The 20,228-nt window shown below is 31.4% G+C and overlaps 1 protein-coding gene across 7 annotated transcripts in view; it reads right to left on the bottom strand.

Moving 5' to 3' along the window:
* Positions 1-7,422: 7,422 nt before the first annotated feature.
* SUN3 (Sad1 and UNC84 domain containing 3) overlaps positions 7,423-20,228 on the bottom strand; it is a 53,180-nt gene continuing 40,374 nt past the window's right edge. For 6 of the 7 annotated variants that reach the window (XM_031957240.1, XM_031957232.1, XM_031957235.1 and 3 more), the window contains exons 7-11: positions 17,789-17,873; positions 16,020-16,135; positions 14,180-14,347; positions 8,208-8,300; positions 7,423-7,693 (exon numbers count right to left, since the gene is read on the bottom strand). In XM_031957240.1, the coding sequence (XP_031813100.1) occupies positions 7,562-7,693; positions 8,208-8,300; positions 14,180-14,347; positions 16,020-16,135; positions 17,789-17,873 (594 nt within the window). In that variant the 3' untranslated portion in view covers positions 7,423-7,561. The remainder of the gene's footprint in view (positions 7,694-8,207; positions 8,301-14,179; positions 14,348-16,019; positions 16,136-17,788; positions 17,874-20,228) is intronic. The other variant, XM_031957242.1, reaches the window with a different exon arrangement.

The raw sequence follows: 20,228 nt of genomic DNA, 5'->3' as shown, positions 1-20,228 counted from the left end.
TGTTCGCGATAGCTTTCTGGAGGATCTCTGGATGGGTCTTGGTCTTTAGGTGGAGAAGGGATGAAGGCAAGAGAGCCACCATGAGGCTGGTCAAAGATGGAGTCCAGAGTCTGGAGTCTGGAGTCTGAAATCTTCTCTGTGCCTGTGTCTGTGTTTGAGACTCCCCATTCCCAGTCCTCTCAACCCTTAAATACCTCAGTACAATTACATCACTACAGCAACTGAGCATGTGCCAACTGTACTAAGTATATGCCAACTAGAGTGATTACATCATTATATCACATTAAGTATATGTTTAACTAGAAAACCATCCCATCAATGACACCGAGTAGGTGCTTAACTATAAGCACCCTGTTGTCCTTGATTCAAGTATACCTTTCCAGAGTTCTGGTCCTCTACATATTTCTGATTATCCTTGTCAACCAACTTACCTCCCGTCCCAAACCTCATAAAACACTTTGTTTTCTACTTCTTTATTATACTTATGTAATATCATATATTATAGTTACCTATGTTTTTGTCTTCTCTTCCTCTTAGATTATAAATTCCATGAGAATAGGGACAATATCTTTTTGTTTTAAAGTCTTTTATGTATATCATTTATTTGTATATTACTCTTATTTCCTATAGGAATTTGGGAATCTGCCCCCCAAGATAAAACTTGGCCATATAAGCCAATCCTGGAAGAGCAGGACCACAGATTATTGAGAGATCAAGGTAGAATCTAAGTGAAAATGGAATTATCTTCATTTAAAAAGTATTATTTCTTATTATTTCATTGGAGACAAAGTAAAAATTATATGGAAATTTTAGACTTAAATTTAGAAAATAGACTTTATGTATCAGTGAGAAGGAAAGAGGAAAGATCGTTTATATGTTTTAGAAAATATGATATTACTTTTGGTCATGTTTAACATGTTTATGACATGTTTTCAGTGTGCAGTGTCTTAATGTTATTCTCAGTGAAGCTGGTTAGAAGTAAATAGTCCTGATTACAACCATAGGGGTTTGTAGCTAAATCACAGAATGATCTTGGGAACAATCCAGATCCTGTTAATGTTTGTTTATTGTACAAGAGCATTTCCTAACCTTGAATTTCAGGTTTAAACATAATTATGTTGAAGATTATGCTGTGATTAAAATGTAAAACTAGCTTTTAGGGTACTGACCTTTTAAAAAAATGCTTATGTACTCTACTAATAAGGATATTTATATAAATGTGAGAAAATAAGCAGCCTTTAACTAACACCAATTTTGCAAGGACTTGCTTTTATTCTCTAGTGTCCAGTGCAAACTATTTGTAGCATTGTTGCTAATAGTTAATGCTGAAAAAATTCTCTAGAGAAAAGTGGTATATTTCAAAGGTGATGTGTGTATTTAATCAGATAGAAGATTTAGTACTTTTACACAAAAGTATTATTAAATGTTGTGAATAGATATTCAATTAAATTCAGTAAATATGTTTTATATGTCACTCAAATGTTTGTTTAATGAAGTAATGAATGACAACAATTTATATTTGAGATATATAGAAAAATCCTATTGTATTCCAAGTCACATTCAATCCTGCTCACTTTTAAGGCTTTTTTCCCTGAATATTTTTAAAATGACCAAGCCAAAAAACAATTAAGTTTTTAAAGGGACCTATGATGGTTTCCCCATATGTTTTTGGAAATACAATGAAGGGAAAAGTGAATGGAAAATAATTTGAAATAAGACTTGAATTATGGTGGAAGTCATGTTGTAGAGAGCTTTAAATGCTAGTTCATGGATTCTTTATTTTATCATAGAGGCATGGTGAGCTACTCATGCTTTTTGAACACAAGAATGATGTAATTAAATGTGTTTTTTAAGAATATCAATTCATCAGCTCTGTGGAAGATGGATCAAAATTGGAGAGAGCAGTTTGAATGCTATAGTCCAGGCAAAAAGTAATAAGGGACTGAAGTAGGATGGAGACTGTGTGAATGGAAAATAGGCAAGAGATTTGGGAGATGATTGGAATCTCAAATCAGGAAGACTTGACAACTGAAAAGATATGGGGATGGGCCACATATTTGTAAAAATATTAGAAAGGACAAAGTACAGAGTTAAAGAGTCTTATAAGACCTGTAGAAAATATTAAGGACAAAAAAAGAGAAATTCTCAGAACAATTTTAAAATTATATTCACAGAAGAAGGCCAAAGAAGGGATAGCTCTTCTTTGCTTTGTGAAAAAGTTTCAACTCTTACATTCATCTTCTCTGTTAAAAATATTGAGATTTACTTGATAAAGGGTGGAAAATTATAATTAAGAGAAAATAGAGACAGATGGCCAAGGACATAGTAAATGTCATAGTATTTTGAATTACAACTGAAGGTAAGGAATTAACTTGTAAATTCTATTGTTAGATATCTCTAAGTAATTGGGGAGAGAATCATGCAGAAGGACTGTATATAAACAAATATTGCAACTTTCTAAAACCAGGAGGAATATTCACGAAATTACAGACCAGTTGGCTTTGCAGAGAATTAGCTCCAATAGAATTCTAGAATGTTACTAAATACTTTTTGAGTTCTTAGAAAGGAAAGCAATAGCAAATATGAACCATTCTAAGCACAATTTGTGTCAAACTTATTTAATTTTCTCTTGAAAACATTAATAACTTGGTTTATGAGGGAAGTATCAAAGATTTTGTATATACAGATTTTAGCATGGTATTTGACAAAGACTTATAATTACACTTGTGAATAAACTGAGAGGAAAAAATGTCTGTTATTGTAAGACTGAAGTTCCATAGAGAAATTAAGACTATATATATATATATATATATATATATATATATATTTCAAAGTTACCTATAAAGAAATGATAATTGAACTCTAGGAGATGATGAAATTATTAAAAGAATGAGAGGAAAAGAGAAGGGAGTTGGTCATACTTGATTAAGTAGGAACAGGATGATTCTGAAAATTAAGCTGAGGAATGGTCATACAAATGCGACTTTATCTCATACTTTACTAGAAAAAGGGGGCTACTCTCCAGGTTATCTCTCTTCTCCCCTACTCTATATCTCCTCTTGACATCATCCCTCATTCTCCCCTTCTTTACTCTAGTTTCTGATATATACCTATTCTTTTTTAAATTCAATTTTATTTTAAAATTCTCTCCTTCACCCATTGAAAAGAAAAATAAGTTTATTATGAATATGTATAATCATGCAAAATATGTCCATTCTCACTAAGACTAATCTATCTATTGATACACTTGATATTATACATACTTTTCTTTCCTGACATATTGCACTCACACTCTAATTAGATACTCTTTGTCTAATCTCCAATCTCTTCCTTTCTATCTACAAACATGCCCAGTTTTCCTCTATCCTTTTAAAAATTGTTTCTTCACTGCACCATTTTTTCAAGTACTCATTCTTGATCTTTATTCCTTTTCACAGTCAAACTCCTAGAAAAAGACTTCTATTAGTCTTTACTTACTTTCTTCTCATTCACTTTTCAACCCTTTGTAGTTTGGCTTTTGACCTCATTACTTAATTCTAAAACTACTCTTTCCAAAATTACCACAATCTCTTAATTACAAAACTCAATAATTTAGCCTTCAATGAAGAGGTGGCCCATCTGTGCAAAGGCCAACCTTCCTAATTGTACTCTGGATCCCATTTTTCCAGTCTCTTCCAGAAGCTTGTCATGTTAGTTTTCATCCTTGTCATTCTCCTCCTTCTCTTCTCTGTGTCTTTTTCTATTTGTGTGCTTCCATCTCTCTCTAGTGAAGCAACCAGTATTTATAGAGCACATGATGTGTGCCAGGTACTATGTTATACTGAGAACACATAAAGACAAAAACTAAGTGACCCCTGTCCTCAAGGAGCTACATCCTAAGGAAGAGAAGAGGTACAGAGAAGATGAGAAACATGTATGTGTAGAATATACAAAATATATGAAAAGTAAATAAAAAGTAATGAATCACAGGGCAAGGATTGGGTAGGAAGAGGAGCTAGAAACATAAGAGATTATACTTGAACTAATCTTTCAAAGCAGCTAAGATTTTTTTTAATCTAAAATGAGCAACACTGGCATTTCCATGTATCTGGTAGAGTAGAAAAATAGGATTTTCCATCAAACTGCAAATCTCTATTATGGATAGCTTGCTTTTCTTTTAAAGTATATAATAAGTTCAAACTGTAGCTTTTAAAACTGTTTTGCTTGTCTCTGCTTTTTCTGAGCTTCCTTCAATTTTCCACATTAAAAAATAAGCTTCAGTGATCCCACTTTTCCTGTCTACTCTGTCTTGTCCCTCTTCTTCCTTCCATCCACTTCTTTTGGTAACAAAAAGGAAAAAAAAAAGAAAAATCATTATAATATGCATAATCAAGGAAAACAAATTCCCACATTTGCTGTGACCAAAATCTTGTTCTGCATCCTGAACCCATTATTTTTCAAGAGAAGGTAGCATTACTCAGAAAAAGTAATTGATATTTACAATTGTCAAAGTACTCATTTTTCAAAATTGTTTTTCTTTATATACAATGTTATAAAACTTCTTCTAGTTCTGCTCATTTCTCTCTAAAATAGTTCAAACAGATCATCCCAAGTCTCTTGAAATGAAAATTTTTATTTTTAATATAACAATAATATTCCATTACATTCATATGCCATAACTTATTTTAGCCATTCCCCAATTGATAGGCACCCTTTCAGTTTCTTTTTGTTATACAAAAAACTGCTGTAAGTATTTTTTGTAAATATAAATACTTTTCCTATTTCTTTTTTTTTTTCTCTTTAGGACTATGTGCCTAGTAATTTCATTGCTGGATCAAAGGGTATATACAGTTTAGTTACTTTGGGAGACATAATTCCTTAACTGAATTCTTAAATGGCTAAAACAATTTCAATCCCACCAACATTGCATTAATATATTTTCCCATAGCCCCTTCAAAAATTATCATTGTTCCTTTTTTGTCAAATTTGATGGATCTGAGGTAGAACCTCAGAGTTGCTTTGATTTTCATCTTTCTAATTATTAGTGGTTTGGAACATTTCCCCAAGTTTGTTGATTATTTGGATTTTTTTCTTTTAAAATCTGCATGTTCATGATTTACAGAATGGATATTTATTGTCAGTTTAAGAAAGATAGCAAATTCCTGATGTATCATTTTAGCTAATATGTCACATCTCACTAAGTATTTATTAGATACAAATTTTCAAAACTGCACTGATATGTTGTACAAGGACAATTATTATTATTATTATTATTATTATTATTATTATTATTATTATTTTGCTAAGGTGATTGGGGTTAAGTGACTTTCCCAGGGTCACACAGCTAAGAAGTGTTAAGTGTTTGAGACCAGATTTGAACTACAAGAACAATTCTTTAGTCATTTCTGGTGGCATTGAACTGGTTCTGAATTACCATTTTAAATTTCTAGATTACCACAAATTTGTATAGCTCAGTCATTTGTTCAATACCTTTATTGACATAATTAAGTCCATGTGGATGGTGTTCATGGAGGTAATTTTGATTTTATTTTTGGATCTGAGATATTCCATTCTATGTACATGCCAGTTATCATCTTTTACTGTTTCTCAGTGAAATATTTTTTGCTTATTCTGAACATCCATTTTTTATCATTTGCTTTAAAAATGTGAATCAGTCTTCTTCCATCTTTTAAGGAAGTACTAACCTTTTTTGTAACTGATCTAGATTAAGGATTTCTGTGTTTCATTAATACTTTAAGAGTTTTTGATAGTATACTTTCCAAATATATGGTGACAGATAATGTAGTTCCAAAATTATACATTGGATACTGGTATTACATAAGTATTGCTTTAAACCTGTACTTTCCATTCAGCTGTGATTTCAAGAAGCCATTATCTTTTAATGTATTCAGCTCTAAGCCTTCTTTTTGAGTATATTATGTTTGGTGTGTATTGCTTGAAATAGAGTAAAGTATTTGTAAAATCACCTTTTATCATTGGTTTAATATAATATCTAGATTCAAACTTGAAGTCATTTATCTCTTTCTTTGATATAAAGTCTTAAGACTTTACTACTCTGAGTATGTGAATTTTGGATTTTATTGGAGGAAGATTCCATGAGGTGAAAGAGTTATTTAATATGCTTTTTGGTGAAGCCATATAGATTGATGTTATCCATATACATAATTAATGAGATGTTTGGTTCAAGTTGGTCTTTAATATGTAAACTAGGCCTAGTTGTATTTCAGATAGCTGAATAATGGATTTAAAGCTGGCAAAATAATAATAGCTTAAACTCTCTGCCACAATTTGTATCAATTGCTCCTGAAATCATTGTATTATTAGTATTTTTATATTAAAATACATGTTTCCATGTAGACGTTAAATGTTCTATTGTTCTCACTTTATTTGGGTCTACTTTATATATTGCAATATATGGCTAAGTGATGACTATGGAATTATATCAAAGGCTTTCAGATAATTAACAGGCAGGGCTTTCTTTTTGTTGTATTATTGTACTGGCACATAATGAAAAGTATTCATGTTTTCTATCCATTTAATTTCTTGTGCTTTTATGATTAATCCATTTAGTTGTCATCACAGTCTGTCCTATAGCATTTTCAGGGTAGGATATTGATGTTTCTGATGTAACTTGCTTTCTTATATTACTAGAATAAGGAATAGAACCAATTGCTCTATTCTCCTCTGAATCAAGCTAATCATCATTAAAATTTCAAGTAGGGCCAGCCAGTAACCAAGTCACCTATGATATAGAGGATGAGTAGTTTAGTTTTTGAGGATAGTGTTGCTGTTATTGTTGTTGTTGTTATAGGCATTTCAACATGATAGAAACTGCACTAGACTCAGAACTTGGAAGACCTGAATATGAATTCTGCTTATTTATTCCACTTATTAGTTATGTTATTCTCATTTCTGAACCTCAATTTCCATTTCTATAAAATGAGAATGGTTGAATGAGAGAACTTCTATAGGAGGTTCTTCTATAGTTTACTATTTATAAAGTTATATTTTTTTTCAATCCCAAATCCTAAAATTTAGAAATGGTCAATGTTATTATCGCTATTCTACATGTCAAATCCTTGCTTGCTTTCTAAGATTAAGCTATAGAGAACAATTCAGATCAGCATTGCTGGAGATGAGAATCCCTTATATCTATGAAATCACAGTTTTGGTAAAAACAAACATGGAAGTATAGATATAGAAGTCAAAAAGATCAAACAGGTTAATTGACTTACTTATGAAATACATAGTTAGTAAATGTCAAAATGGGTATTCAAACACAGAACTTCCTGATACCAGTCCAAAGCTCATGCCTTACTCAGCTTCAAATGAAATAGGGAAATAGAGAGAAGTGGTATTTGAGCATAAAAAAACACAAGACAACTGATTGAAGTTAATTTCCAAACATTTTTAATAAGCAACATTCATTAATTGTAGAAAACCAACTTTTCTTATTTTATGCAAGTGTGAAGTCTTCTCTTTGAAGCTTTCATCCCATTTATTTGATTCTAGAGGGCTTTGGCTGCCATTTTACATCACCATAGTTAGTCCCTTGTTCTTTTTAAGGGACTCCTAAGGTATCATTTCCTGGTTTGCCATGGACTCTGAATCGATATAAGCATGTATATTTAGGGTGGCCCCAATTCTTCAAAATTTTCAGTTTCACATATGGAAAGGATTCAGAAACTCCATTCTGAAAAAAGGAAAGTATAAATCCAAATTAATATTTTATAAATTCATTTCAAATAATCTGAATTGTGAATTAAACATTCTTTTATGACATAAATGTTTTTAATCATCATTTCACAGATGGAAACAATGAACTACAGGGAACTGAAGAAATGTTCCTTATTCTATGTACATTCCCATCCAAATCATATATGTCAAGCAGAAAAGGAATAGAATATAAAGTCAGATTCTTCTCTATAATTCTCCTTTATAGACTTTATACACACACATTCAAATATATACATATGTTCAATTTTGCTTGAATTTTCTAAAAATTTCCTAATGATTACAATGAGTCTATGATGTTTGTTTTACTATCACATTTTTGAAAGCTTATTTACAAGGTTTGATATGACTTCTGCATTTCTTTATGTACTTCCTATTGTTATAGTCTTTTAAAAGAATTAAATCCAAACAAATCCCTTCCCAGGAAAGAAACATATTTTCATCTAATTATGTTTTCCCAGGTCTCTCATTACCTGGAGCTGAAATGTTTGAACAGTGGTCCCTTTTTTGTTATACATAAACTGACCTAGGAAGATTTCTTCTCCTTTACATTCATCTTTGAGTCCCTGAAAATATAAAAGACATGAAGATTAGAGACTATGTGAAAGACTGATTTCACTAAAATGATCAAACTTTTGTGTTCAAAGTAGCAAAAATTCTCTAAACATTTATTGGGAAGATAGTACCAAATTAGATGTATTAGATTCAAATTAAAAGCATTATAGTTTGTCAAGTACCATGTGCTAGAAATTGTGCTAAGTGGGATTCAAAGAGATTCAAAGTTAAATAAGACATACTTTTGACTTTAAGTAGTTTTCACTATAGCACAGAAGATAGATTTATATCAAAATATAAAAATGAATATGATAATTGCCTAAGAGAAGTATAGATAATATGAAACAACAAAGAAAGGAGAGAAACACTTAACACTTATTCATAGTTCCTGAGACAAGTGAAAATTGTAAGGACAAAAAGCAATGAGAATATCATTTCTGGAAGTAACAATGACTAACTATTTTCACTAGTTAGACTATATTTTTCATATGAATATCTGAAAGCATTTTGCTTATAAGAAACAGCATATGACTTTAGATCTGTATTAGTATCATGACATAAAAATATTTTATTTCTGACTTAAATCTAAATCTCAGATTACTTAATCAATTTTATTACTTACTATGCTTTCTAAAATGTAAAACTTGTAATTCCTACCCTAGGGCTCTAGGAATTATACAGTACACAAATATATTTCCCTAGTGTATATGTAATCCCATGTCAGCTGAAGGAAAATGACAGTGCATTTTATATACTTTCTTTCATGCTTCTTTCTCTTCTCAGAACTTAAAGGTAAATATTAGTTTATAAAAGAAAAAGTGGCAGAAAAGTGTTTTTATTATTATTCCAAAATTTAATATTTTGTACCTAATTCATTACACAAAAGGATGTGTGTTATTTGAATTGATCAGATTTGATAAGAAATACTTAATTATTACAATTAAATCATTTTACCAAAATAAAGTAATATATCACAAAACTTATAATACATATAATAAAGGCAGGCCTGACATAACACATTTCATAAAATGACAGAATTTTGGAGTTGGAAAAGACCTTAAGCAGCTATTACAACCCACAAATGAAAAAAAATTCTTCACTATATAGCTAACAAGTACATGGTCAGATTTCAACTTGAAGATTTCCCATAAGGAAATGAGCTCCCAAGGCAGCCCATTCTACTTCTGGATAACTTATTTCATGTTATTTCATAACATTTTTCCTAATACCAAGTCTAAATTTGCCCCTTTCCCAACTCACATACATCACTCCTGAACTAAACAGAAAAAGTCAAATCCTTCTTCTAAATGACAGTCTTTCAAATACCTGAATACAATTATTTTATGATACCCCATTGTCTTTTCTCTAGATTAAAACTTTCCTTCAAGTGATTCACCATCTTGATGACCTTACTTTAGACATTCTCTGCCTAGAAGGTTCACTGTTACAACATATGCTTACTTATAATTTCCCATCTCTTTATTTTTACATGTTATTCTATGTGTGAATGCTCTTTCTGCCATTATCCCTCATAAACTCCTACCCATATTTCAGAGCTCAATTCAAATAAAAACTGCTTTATCAAGCTTTCCATGACTTTCTCAATTACTAATAACTTTTTCCATTTTGGACTTCATGGACTACTTTGCTGCTCTAATACAGAGCTTTTTAAACTTTTTTACTTATGACTCCTTTTTGCCCAAGAAAAGTTTTATGTGACCCCCAAGTACATAAAATAGGTATACAAATCAATAATTTATTGATAATAAATCATAATTTTGGCCCCCATATTCAGTTACAAGATCCACTGTTTAAGAAACCAGGATCTATTATATACTTATGTTTTATTTTTAATTATAAGTGTGTTATATGCCCTGCTCCAGATAGTAAATGCCATTTGGGCAGTAACCTTCTGGTGTCTTAACTCAGGGCTTTGTGGACCATAATCAATAAATGTTGTAATTTGAATTTAACTGAACTGAGGACTCTTTTAAGTAATACATAGTTCTATTGTTAAAATATGATTTGAGAGAAGATTCTGGGAAGATATCAGAGTAGGTCAGAGAATTCCAAATTCTCTAAATCTCCTCCACAAATAAGGCAAAATAGCTTCTTAAGGTGAATGCAGTGGTAAAAATAAACAAGAGTTGGGGCAGAAGAGTGGTGTTCCTGAGATAATTGGAGAAGATCCCAAGAAAGATATCACAACAGAGGTTTGGCCCTTGTGAAATGTAAACATCTCCAGACTAGTTCGGCTGAAACAGCAAGTAGAGAGCCTTGAGACTAACTGCTTTGGGAGGTAGTCTTTGTTTTAGCCACAGGAATTTTCTCCTCCCTTGCAGACAGTGTGGGGAGTCAGGAGTCTGAAATGGGGAATTTTGAGGGAACCTTTGCTGATAAGAGATGCCAGGTCCAGCCACACACCAGGTGAGTGCAGATACAGTGGGGTTGGGGTGCTGCTGGCTACAGACACTTACAGGATGACTAAGTTTTTGGTTTCAATTCCAGACCAAAATGGAGAATTGAAGAAGGACCTGAAAGTCAGAGGCACCATCTCTATACTAACAAGCTGCTATAATTTTTTAAATGAGCAAGCAAAGGAGAAAGAATCTAATCAGAGAAAGTTATTGTGGAAAAGAGGAGGTCTCCGTTTGTCTACAGAGGAGGATAATGAAGAAAAAAAAAAATCTCTCTTATCCCCAAAAGAAAGGTCAAATGATCACCTGTCCAAAAAGAAGTAATGGAAGAACTCAAGAAAGACTTTAAAATATCAAATGAGAGAGATAGATAGAAAAAAAAAAATTATGAAAAGAAAGTCAAATCAAGTAGAAAAGGAGATCCAGAATCTTAAGAAAATGATTCCTTGTAAACTCGAACTGGGCAAAAGGAAGCTCTTTTTATAAGAGACCAAGAAATAATAAAACAAAATATAAAGAATGAAAAAATAGAAGAGAATGTGAGATATCTCATCAGAAAAATGGCTGAATGGCAACTGGTAGATAGAGCACCAGCCCTGAAGTCAGGAGGACCTTAGTTCAAATATAATCTCAGACACTTAACACTTCCTAGCTGTGTGACCCTGGGCAAGTCACTTAACCCCAATTGCCTCAGTGAAGAGAAAAGAAAAAAAAGAAAAACAGCTGAACTGGAGAACAAATCAAGAAGAAAAAAAAATAATAGGACTACATAAAAAACAATCTTGATACAATACAAGAAATGATTAAAGAAAATTGTCTTGAAGTGTCAGAGAAAAAAGAGGAAGTAGAAATAGGAAAATTCCACCAATCTCCACCTGAAAGAGAGTCTACAAAACCTACAGAACATCATAGCCAAATTCCAAAACCTCCAAATAAAGAAGAAAATATTATGAGCAACCAGAAAAAAGATAATTCAAACACTCTGAAGCAACAATTAGAATCACATGAGATTTAGTAGCAACTACATTGAAAGGCTGTGACTTTGGAATGCTATATATCAAAGGGTAAAGAACAAGCTTTTGCAGCCAAAAATATCATACATAGAAAAGTTAAGGATAATCCTGAATGAATAAAAAGAGGATAATCAATGAATTACAAGACTTATAAGATTTTGTTGCAAAAAATCCTGAACTTAATAGAAAATGCGATATATGAGATCCAAAAGAAAAATAAAATAAACATCAAAGTCTAATTATAAGGGACTCAATGAGGAATGAAGCTGTTTACTGGTAGGGGCTTTACTGGCCACAGAGAAGAAATATTTATGTTTTATATGTGGAAATGTAAACTGTATGTTTAAGATTGTTATTAGTAATTGGGAAGTTTAAAAGAAAGATTGGGGTAGAGTTGAATATTCTGTGATTCTAATAAATCAAAACCATGTAGAAAAAGATAAAAGAGTAATTATCTTATACAAAGGAAGTGGGAGAAGAACCTAACATAGAAGAATTAGATGGAAGAGGAGAGCTGTTAATTCTGAAACAGAATAGTTTATATACAAGAGTATGTCAATAATGGGTTCAAGAGGGTTATCTATATAAGGGGTATTATATCTATATAAAGGTATAGAAGTCTTCCAAATTCAGAAAGAAATAAGAAGGCAAGGAATGGGGGAGAGGATAAGGGAGGAATTTTTAGAGGGAACCCTACTCACATCAGATCAGGGTTAAAGAGAGAATGGCACACATTTGGAAGGGAATAAAAGTCTTCTAAATTTATTAAGAAATAAAGAGGGTGATGGAATAGGACAAGGGATATACAGAAGGAAGTGCAAATTAACAGGGAATGGGATACAAAGGATTGGGGTGAGGATAAGAGAGGAAGATTCTTGAAGGGGGGATAGGTTAAGTAATAGGAGGACAAGATAGCAGGTAGAAATAAAGTAGAGAAGTGAGGAGAGACAGGAAATAAGCGATACAAGAGAACATTAAAAAAAAGATCAGAATTTATTACATTTTTTAAAACCAGGGGTAATAATTATGACTTCAGATAAAGTTAAAACTAAACTAGATTTAATCAAAAGAGAAAAATAGGGAAACTACACTATATGTTAGCTATATTGATCAATACTGTTATAGATTTAAAACAACTAAACAATATAAGAATATTGTTATAGTGTAGAAAGTGATGAGGTGATGGAATTAGAAAAATATGGGAAGATTTGGGCTTTTGAAGGAAGATGGTATCTACCTTCAGACAAACAGTATAAACAAGTATAGTACAGTTTTACATAGATGCATATGAATGTATATATATATATGTAATATATGTATGATTATAGATACCTATGTATATGTATGTACACAAATTTGTCTATGTATGTGTATGTGTATATATCGCAATCTATAACTACATATAAATATATCCAAGCATAATTGTAGTCTTCTTGGGGAAGAGAGGGAAGAAGAAAAAAAAAATAAAATTAAAAGTATACAGTAGAGAACAAAAGAAAATCTATAAGGCAGCAAAGATGGAAGACTCTAAACACAATGTATAAAATCTATTATATAGGGTTTCTTGAAATTGAAATTCATTGCTTTATATTTTGAATCCTCTACTGTGAACATGGCAATATTTTTTCCCCAAATTAAATCTAAAATAAATAAAAATATAAAGGGAAAATATGAAGTGACTTGTTAAAAGATTGAAAAACTCATTGTATGGGGAGATATTTGAATAAAGGAAGGCTTATGCATTACTAGTAGAAATGTGAATTTATTTGTCTTGAGAAACAATGTCATGTTATACAAGAAAAAGTTATCAAATTGTTCATAACCTCTATAAAAAGGCCTTTGCTGTAAGGGACATTACTAGCCACAGAGAAGACATATATTTCCAAAAATATCTGTAGCAGTATTATTTACGACATAACATAAAAGCAGAAGACATGCTCAATTACAGAATGGATTAATAATAAGGTATATGAATGTAATAGAAAATTATTACATAAAAGAATGACAAAAATACAGAATTCAAAAAAATAAGTAAACTTGGGTGAAGTGATGCCAAATAAAGAATGCAGACCAAAAAACACTACAATAGTATAGATAAGATCACATCATGAGGTGTGATGCAATAGGCAATGTTTGCATCATACTGACAAATTAAAATACACAATTTCACATTCCTCCTTTATGTTGATAATAAACTATTTACTTATAAACTGTACAAGGTTTTTGGTATTTGTTGGGAGCATATGTTGTATAATACCAAAATATACAAATATAAATTTTAAGATATTTGATTTACTAAATCAATTTGTATTCAGTGTCTCAGGAACTGTGACAGTGATTTACTGAATAAATTAAAGTATCTCTACATAATATAGTACTTACAGGTCTCATGCACATTTCATCATTGTTCCTCTTTTTTTTTTTAAGTACTTTGAACTTTAGATGTAGAAAAGTACTTACATAAACAGAAAAGTTCTTGGGAGCACTGTGGGTATTTCCAGAGGGAGAAATCTTCTCTGAGATGTGCTCCATAGTTACTGCTGTTGGTATGATCTTTCTGGCAAGTTTGATTATAGTATGACCCTTAGAACCTGGAAATGCCCAGCATTTCCCAGGATGGACATCAGGCTAAAAAAAAATAAAGTTAATATACTTTCACCTCTTTCTAAAACATTAATCAATCAGTAACTGTTAGGGGGCACCCAATACGAATACTAGGAGATATACAAAAGAAATATAAGAAGAGATTCTTGTCATCAAGGAGTTTACATTCTAGTAAGGGAGACACAATTAATAAGAAATAAAAGATGCAATTAAATAATTAACTGTTCTAAATGTTGTAGGAGTTTAGCGAAAGAGAAATCAGAATGTAGTAGGAAAGGCTTTATGGAGGAAGTAAGACATAAAGTAGATCTTGCAAAATGAGTACTGAAGGGATTGGAGTGAAGTAAAGTGAAGAGAAGTGAAGGTATTTCATGGAAGTGGCAAATTCAGTCTTTATGATATCATGTCATGTTATCTCTAAGGAGGGCTAAAGGATTTCCCTCAGATTGTTGTTTGTCCTTCAAGGATAATATCTTGACCTGTGCATGAATTGGATTTAAAGAGTCAGAAATGGCAGTGTCAATCTCTCTCCTCCAGAGTTACAAATCAACATGACTGGCAATGGCTTGGGATGCAGTAGATGACCTTGGCCTTTCTAAATTAAGGTCTTTTCCAAGCCTCAGTTTGTCTGACACAATGTCCCTTCAATGACTAAGGCTAGGTGTGAATTGGGACAAAAAATGGACTAATTTACCATCAAATATATTGATTTGGGAGAATTGTTTTAATATCTAAGATACCAAATCTTTATAACATTTGACTGCTTTAATTCTTAGCCCAGTTATATTAATTATGTTTGTGAGTGGGATAGCAAATAAGACTGGAAAGGAATAGAACCCTGCCTTATTACAGTGAGGGTACAATTGAGATTATATCATGTGAATTTATAGTGGAATATATAGTCAATGAAATTTTTTAATCTATTTAGGAGCACATAAACAGAAATGAAGTGAGCAAATAAAGTAAAGATGAAAGGAGCAATGTTGGGGTTTGGGAAGGTATGATCACAACTTAAGAGATTCAAGAATGAAGAATACTGTAAAGTTGAGTCTGTTCACCAAGAGTGAGTTGGGGTAAAAAGAACATAGCCAATGCAGTATGATGGCCTAAGATAGAACTAAGGTGTGAAAGGAATGAAGTCAGTGAGGATAAAAAACTTTATAATTGATTTCAGACTGGTAAGATAAAAATATTCACATAATAAGTATAATATCAACTTCAATAGCTTCCTTCACAGACTATAAACAGAATTACTGTATCTTTAAGAGGTTCAGGAATATGGGATTAAACAGTCTAACTGTCATTTTATGAGAAACCTGTAAGGATAACTGGGAATTAAAACTGTTTTTAAATTGCGCTTGACTCAATATTTTTTTTTTTTTTTTTTTTTTTTTTTTTTAGTGGAAAGAGAATTTAAGTGATATCCTGAGAGAACTAAATATTGAGAGTATTTCCAGAAATGAAAATAAGTTAGTGGCTGGGGAAATTTAGAAAAGTGGTGCCTATAGAATGATCTGATCTGTAAGATCATTTCAAGCTCTAACTCTTATGATCTCTTAACCTAAAAAGGTAGGGGGATTATATCAGGCCTCCAGAAAAGGAGTGATTAGAGTATTTTCTCTTATTTAGCTTTAAGTAAGCACTGAATCAGGAAATTCAGGAAAATGAGGAATAACATATTTGATTTTGATTTTACCTGAAGAATAACATCAGGAGGCATTTCATAACTTAAGAATCCTATCCCATGCCAATATAATTTTGCTTTATCATTTTTGTAACTCTCAGAAGTTCCTGCTTCAACAATGGAGGCACCTGAAATTAGAAAACAATAAATTAGTACAATTCTAAAAATGATAGAAAAATGTTAATAAATTGTAATATAATAGTTTTTTTTTTTTCTCAGAAAATTGCAAATTTTAATGAAAGACTTGTCATCAGCTTTGGTGAAGGGATTATCTGGATACCCGTGAAATCACAGCTCTTTTAAATAACTATATGAAAAAGTCTTAATCCCATCTAATTTAATTCTCTCTGTCCAGTTCTAAAGCTTGAAAAATGAGATAATTAAAATGTAGTTATGCATATTAGTAATTGGTTGGCTTATGAAAAATTCCTGTTATAACTGCTAAAAAGAGATAGTTCTAAATATGAAGATTCTTAAAATTTTGCAGTTGATGAAATAAATGGCAAGCTAATTCAAGATAAAGAAAAAAAAAAGAAATACCACCACTAAAGAGAATTTCAAGAATAATTTTTATATCACTTTATTATGGTTGTATCTTTCATTTGAAAATGGGAAAACAGTTTTAAAGGTAGCTCACTGAGAAAAGGAAATTGAAGAAAAACTAAGCAATTTTCTTAATATTTATGTGAGGATCAGAGTAAGACCTTAGAAAACCCTCTACTCAACTAAGTTTCAGGTTGTTAAACCTCATTTTATGTCTTTGCTTTCTCAAATTAAACAAAAGTTCTTATCTTGGAGTCTTAGAGATTTGCAGGTTTCCTTCTATAATATATAAATCCATCCATCCTTTTGTCAACTGAATGAAAATACTGGTGCTATAAGCAATGTACCTTTTTCTGTTCTTAATTTCCCTTCAGTAAAGGGATCCAGTAAAACTGGAGGGTACTTAAACCATAGTTCATAAGTTTTTGCATAATATTGCCATATATGTATGTATATACATATGTATGTAATTAACACTTAAAATTGTTTTATGTTGAAAGTAATAATCTAAAGTGATTTTATGAAATCCTTAAGGTTATTTATGAACCAAAGACCTATGGTGCATCTCAATTACTCAATGATGATGGAACCACATTGATTAGTTATGATAAGGAGAGCTTATTAGTCTTAAGCAAAACAATTAAGAATATTCAAAAATATTTATATAGCTCTTTTTAAGGTAGTAAAGAATAGAAATCTGAGAGAGTCCCTATGAGTTGAGAAATGGATGAACAAAGCATGGTCTATAAATGTGATGGAATATTTTACTGAACTCTATCAGTTTAAAAGCAGCATTACAAAGGAATTATAATGAAATGTGTTACCTTCCTCTTAGACATGTAAAGAGCTTAGGACTCAGAATGAGTTTTGTTTTATTTTGGTTTTTGGTCACAATCAATGTGGAAATTTGTTTTGACTATACATATTTGTTTTACTTGCATTCCCAACTGCTGATAATGGTAGAGAGTTTTAGGGGAGAGTGAGGAGGATCCTGACTAATTTAAAACATAGAGGTTTCCATTCTACCCAGTTCTTTCAAAGAGAAAAAAAAACCTACTACACTTTCTGTCTTTTACCATGTAGTTCATATCCATTCTTATGTTCCCTCTTAAACTGCCAGGTAGAAAGTCATGGGTTTGTTTTTACTTAGTGAGAAGTACTGAACTACTATATACAGATATGGAAACATACAAGTTCACATCTGATTCTCTTGAGTTTTATTTTAGTATATAACTTACCTGCAGATTTGAGGGCATAGTCAGCCATCTGGACTTGATCCTCCCTTAACTTTTTAAGGACATAATTCACCAAGGTCATCATTTCCTGTGAGGAAATGAATGATTTACAATTAACATAAAGGGATGTTTTTACTTTATCTCATTGAATTTTATCACCCTGATGGTGATAAATGTTTTGGGTTTAAATGTTTATTAGATCAAACTCCTTATATAATTTTGTATTTAGAAAAGTTTAAGTGTTTTAGTGTCTTCTAGATCTCTGTTTAGCATTAATTTTCTAGGACTGAGGATATTATTTTCTAATACCATTATTACTGAGAGAAGCATTATCATGCAATTGAAAGAGTATTGGACTTGGGAGTCAGAAGACCAAGATTTGAGTACTGGGCTCTGCTCTTATTAAACTACATGACCATGGAGCAGGTGCTTCACCTCTTTGGGAATCAGTTTCCTATCTGTAAAAATACATATTTTACCTATCTTATGAGATTTACAATGAAAATTCTGTAAATTTTTAATGTACTATATTCATATAAACTACCACCATCATATTATTAGTATTACTACTAACAGTCATTTATTAACGTTAAGTAAGATCATGTAATAATATTGTTATTTTGATAATAACACTTGTTTTTAAAATAAATTTATATTTTCACCTTCATATTGTTATTACCTTGAATATTTTTAGTTAGCAAAATGAAAGAATATCTCTGGCATTAATTGTCTTTGCTCTCATTAGGATAGAAGTTTTACAAATTGTTATTTCTGTTTTTTTCGAAGAACTAATATTTTGAATGAAAATGATAAATGTTGGAAGGAATATGGGAAAACTAGGATGCTAATATATTGTTGGTTAAGTTGAGAATTTATCCAATCATTATGGAAAACAATGTGGAACTATGCCTAAAGGACTATAAAATTGTGCATACCCTTTCATCCAGCAATACCATTTGCTAGAGGTCTATATCCCAAAGATATTAAAAAAGGAAAATAATCTGTTTGTATAAAACAATTTATGGCAGCTTTTTTTGTGGTGGTCAAGAACTGGAAATTGAGGGGATGCCTATCAATAGGGGAACTGCTGAAGAAGTTGTGGTATATGATTATAATACAATATTATTGTGCTAAAAATGATAAGCAGGATGATTTCAGAAAAAACTGGAAAGACTTACATGAACTGATGCAAAATGACCTGAGCAGAATGAAGAGAATACCGTTCACAGTAACAAGCAATAATTTATGATGAAAAACTATGAATGATTTAGCTATTCTCAGCAATACAATGATCTAATAAGACAATCTCAAGGACCCATGATGAAAAAATGCTAAAAAAAATGCTCTCCAAAAAATTGATATCTGAATACAAATTAAAGCATATCCTTTTTCCATTTCTTTTTTCTTTTTCTTTCCTTCTTCCTTCCTTTATTCTTCTTTCTTTCTTGATTGAATCTTCTTGCACAAAATAATTAAGATGAAAATGTTTTACATGATTTCTCATGTACAACATCAAAATGCTTAACATTCTCAGGAAGGGTGAGGAGAAAGAGGGAGGAATAGAATTTGGAATTCAAAACTTAAAAAAAAAAGCCAACAAATATTAAAAATTGTTTACATGTAAATAGGATAAAATTAAATGTTATTAAAAAAACTAATAAAAGGGATTTTGTGAGAGACACAAGATTATGGTATCATGAATGGAAAAATCTCCAAAGGTAGACTGAAGCACATTGTCTTCAATCAAGGCAACAGCTTATTAATAGAGTTCCAAACCAATAATAAAAAAGTCAATTGTTTGCTTCAATTTAAGAAAAAAACTCTGAAATGAAGACCATTCATTTTTTATAACAACAACAACAACAAAATAAACAGAACAGGGTAAGTAATATCATGTGGTTGAAGACAACATGATTGGTTACATAGTTGAGGCAAGGATAACAATATTATTTATTGGCCTGAAGTTGGAAATCTAGCAATTATCCCTCCTTCCCTCCTGTTACTAAGTATTCACTGTTTGAGTACAACTTCAATGTTAGAAGTGCAAGTGGGCCAGACTGTTTTGGATAGCAAATAGACATCCTTGAAGGATAGCTTAAACCACTAAGATATACTTTTGGTGTCTGCCTGCATCCCTCATAACAGATGTCATTAAATCAAGAATAGAGCAGTGATTAGCAGGAGAACTAGGTTCCTTACAGAGCAATTGAATTCCTGAGCTAAGTTTAGAAACTAAGAACCATTATTTAGGTGGTTACAGGACAAAAAATTTCAGAATGAAAAAAATATAAAATCAATGTTTGATTTTTTTCAAAGGAGAAATCAGTGTACTGGAAGTCAAGGATTTTAAATTATATGGCCACAATTAGCCATGTCACTTTGAAGAAACTTCTGAATCTTTTGTTTCCTTACAGAGGAACAAGGAACAAGAGAAACATGAAAA

The sequence above is a fragment of the Sarcophilus harrisii genome, chromosome 1, assembly GCF_902635505.1.
Source record: "Sarcophilus harrisii chromosome 1, mSarHar1.11, whole genome shotgun sequence".
Taxonomy (NCBI): domain Eukaryota; kingdom Metazoa; phylum Chordata; class Mammalia; order Dasyuromorphia; family Dasyuridae; genus Sarcophilus; species Sarcophilus harrisii.
The sequence above is the reverse complement of the archived record's forward strand: the minus strand, read 5'-3'. Positions and strand labels throughout refer to the sequence as shown.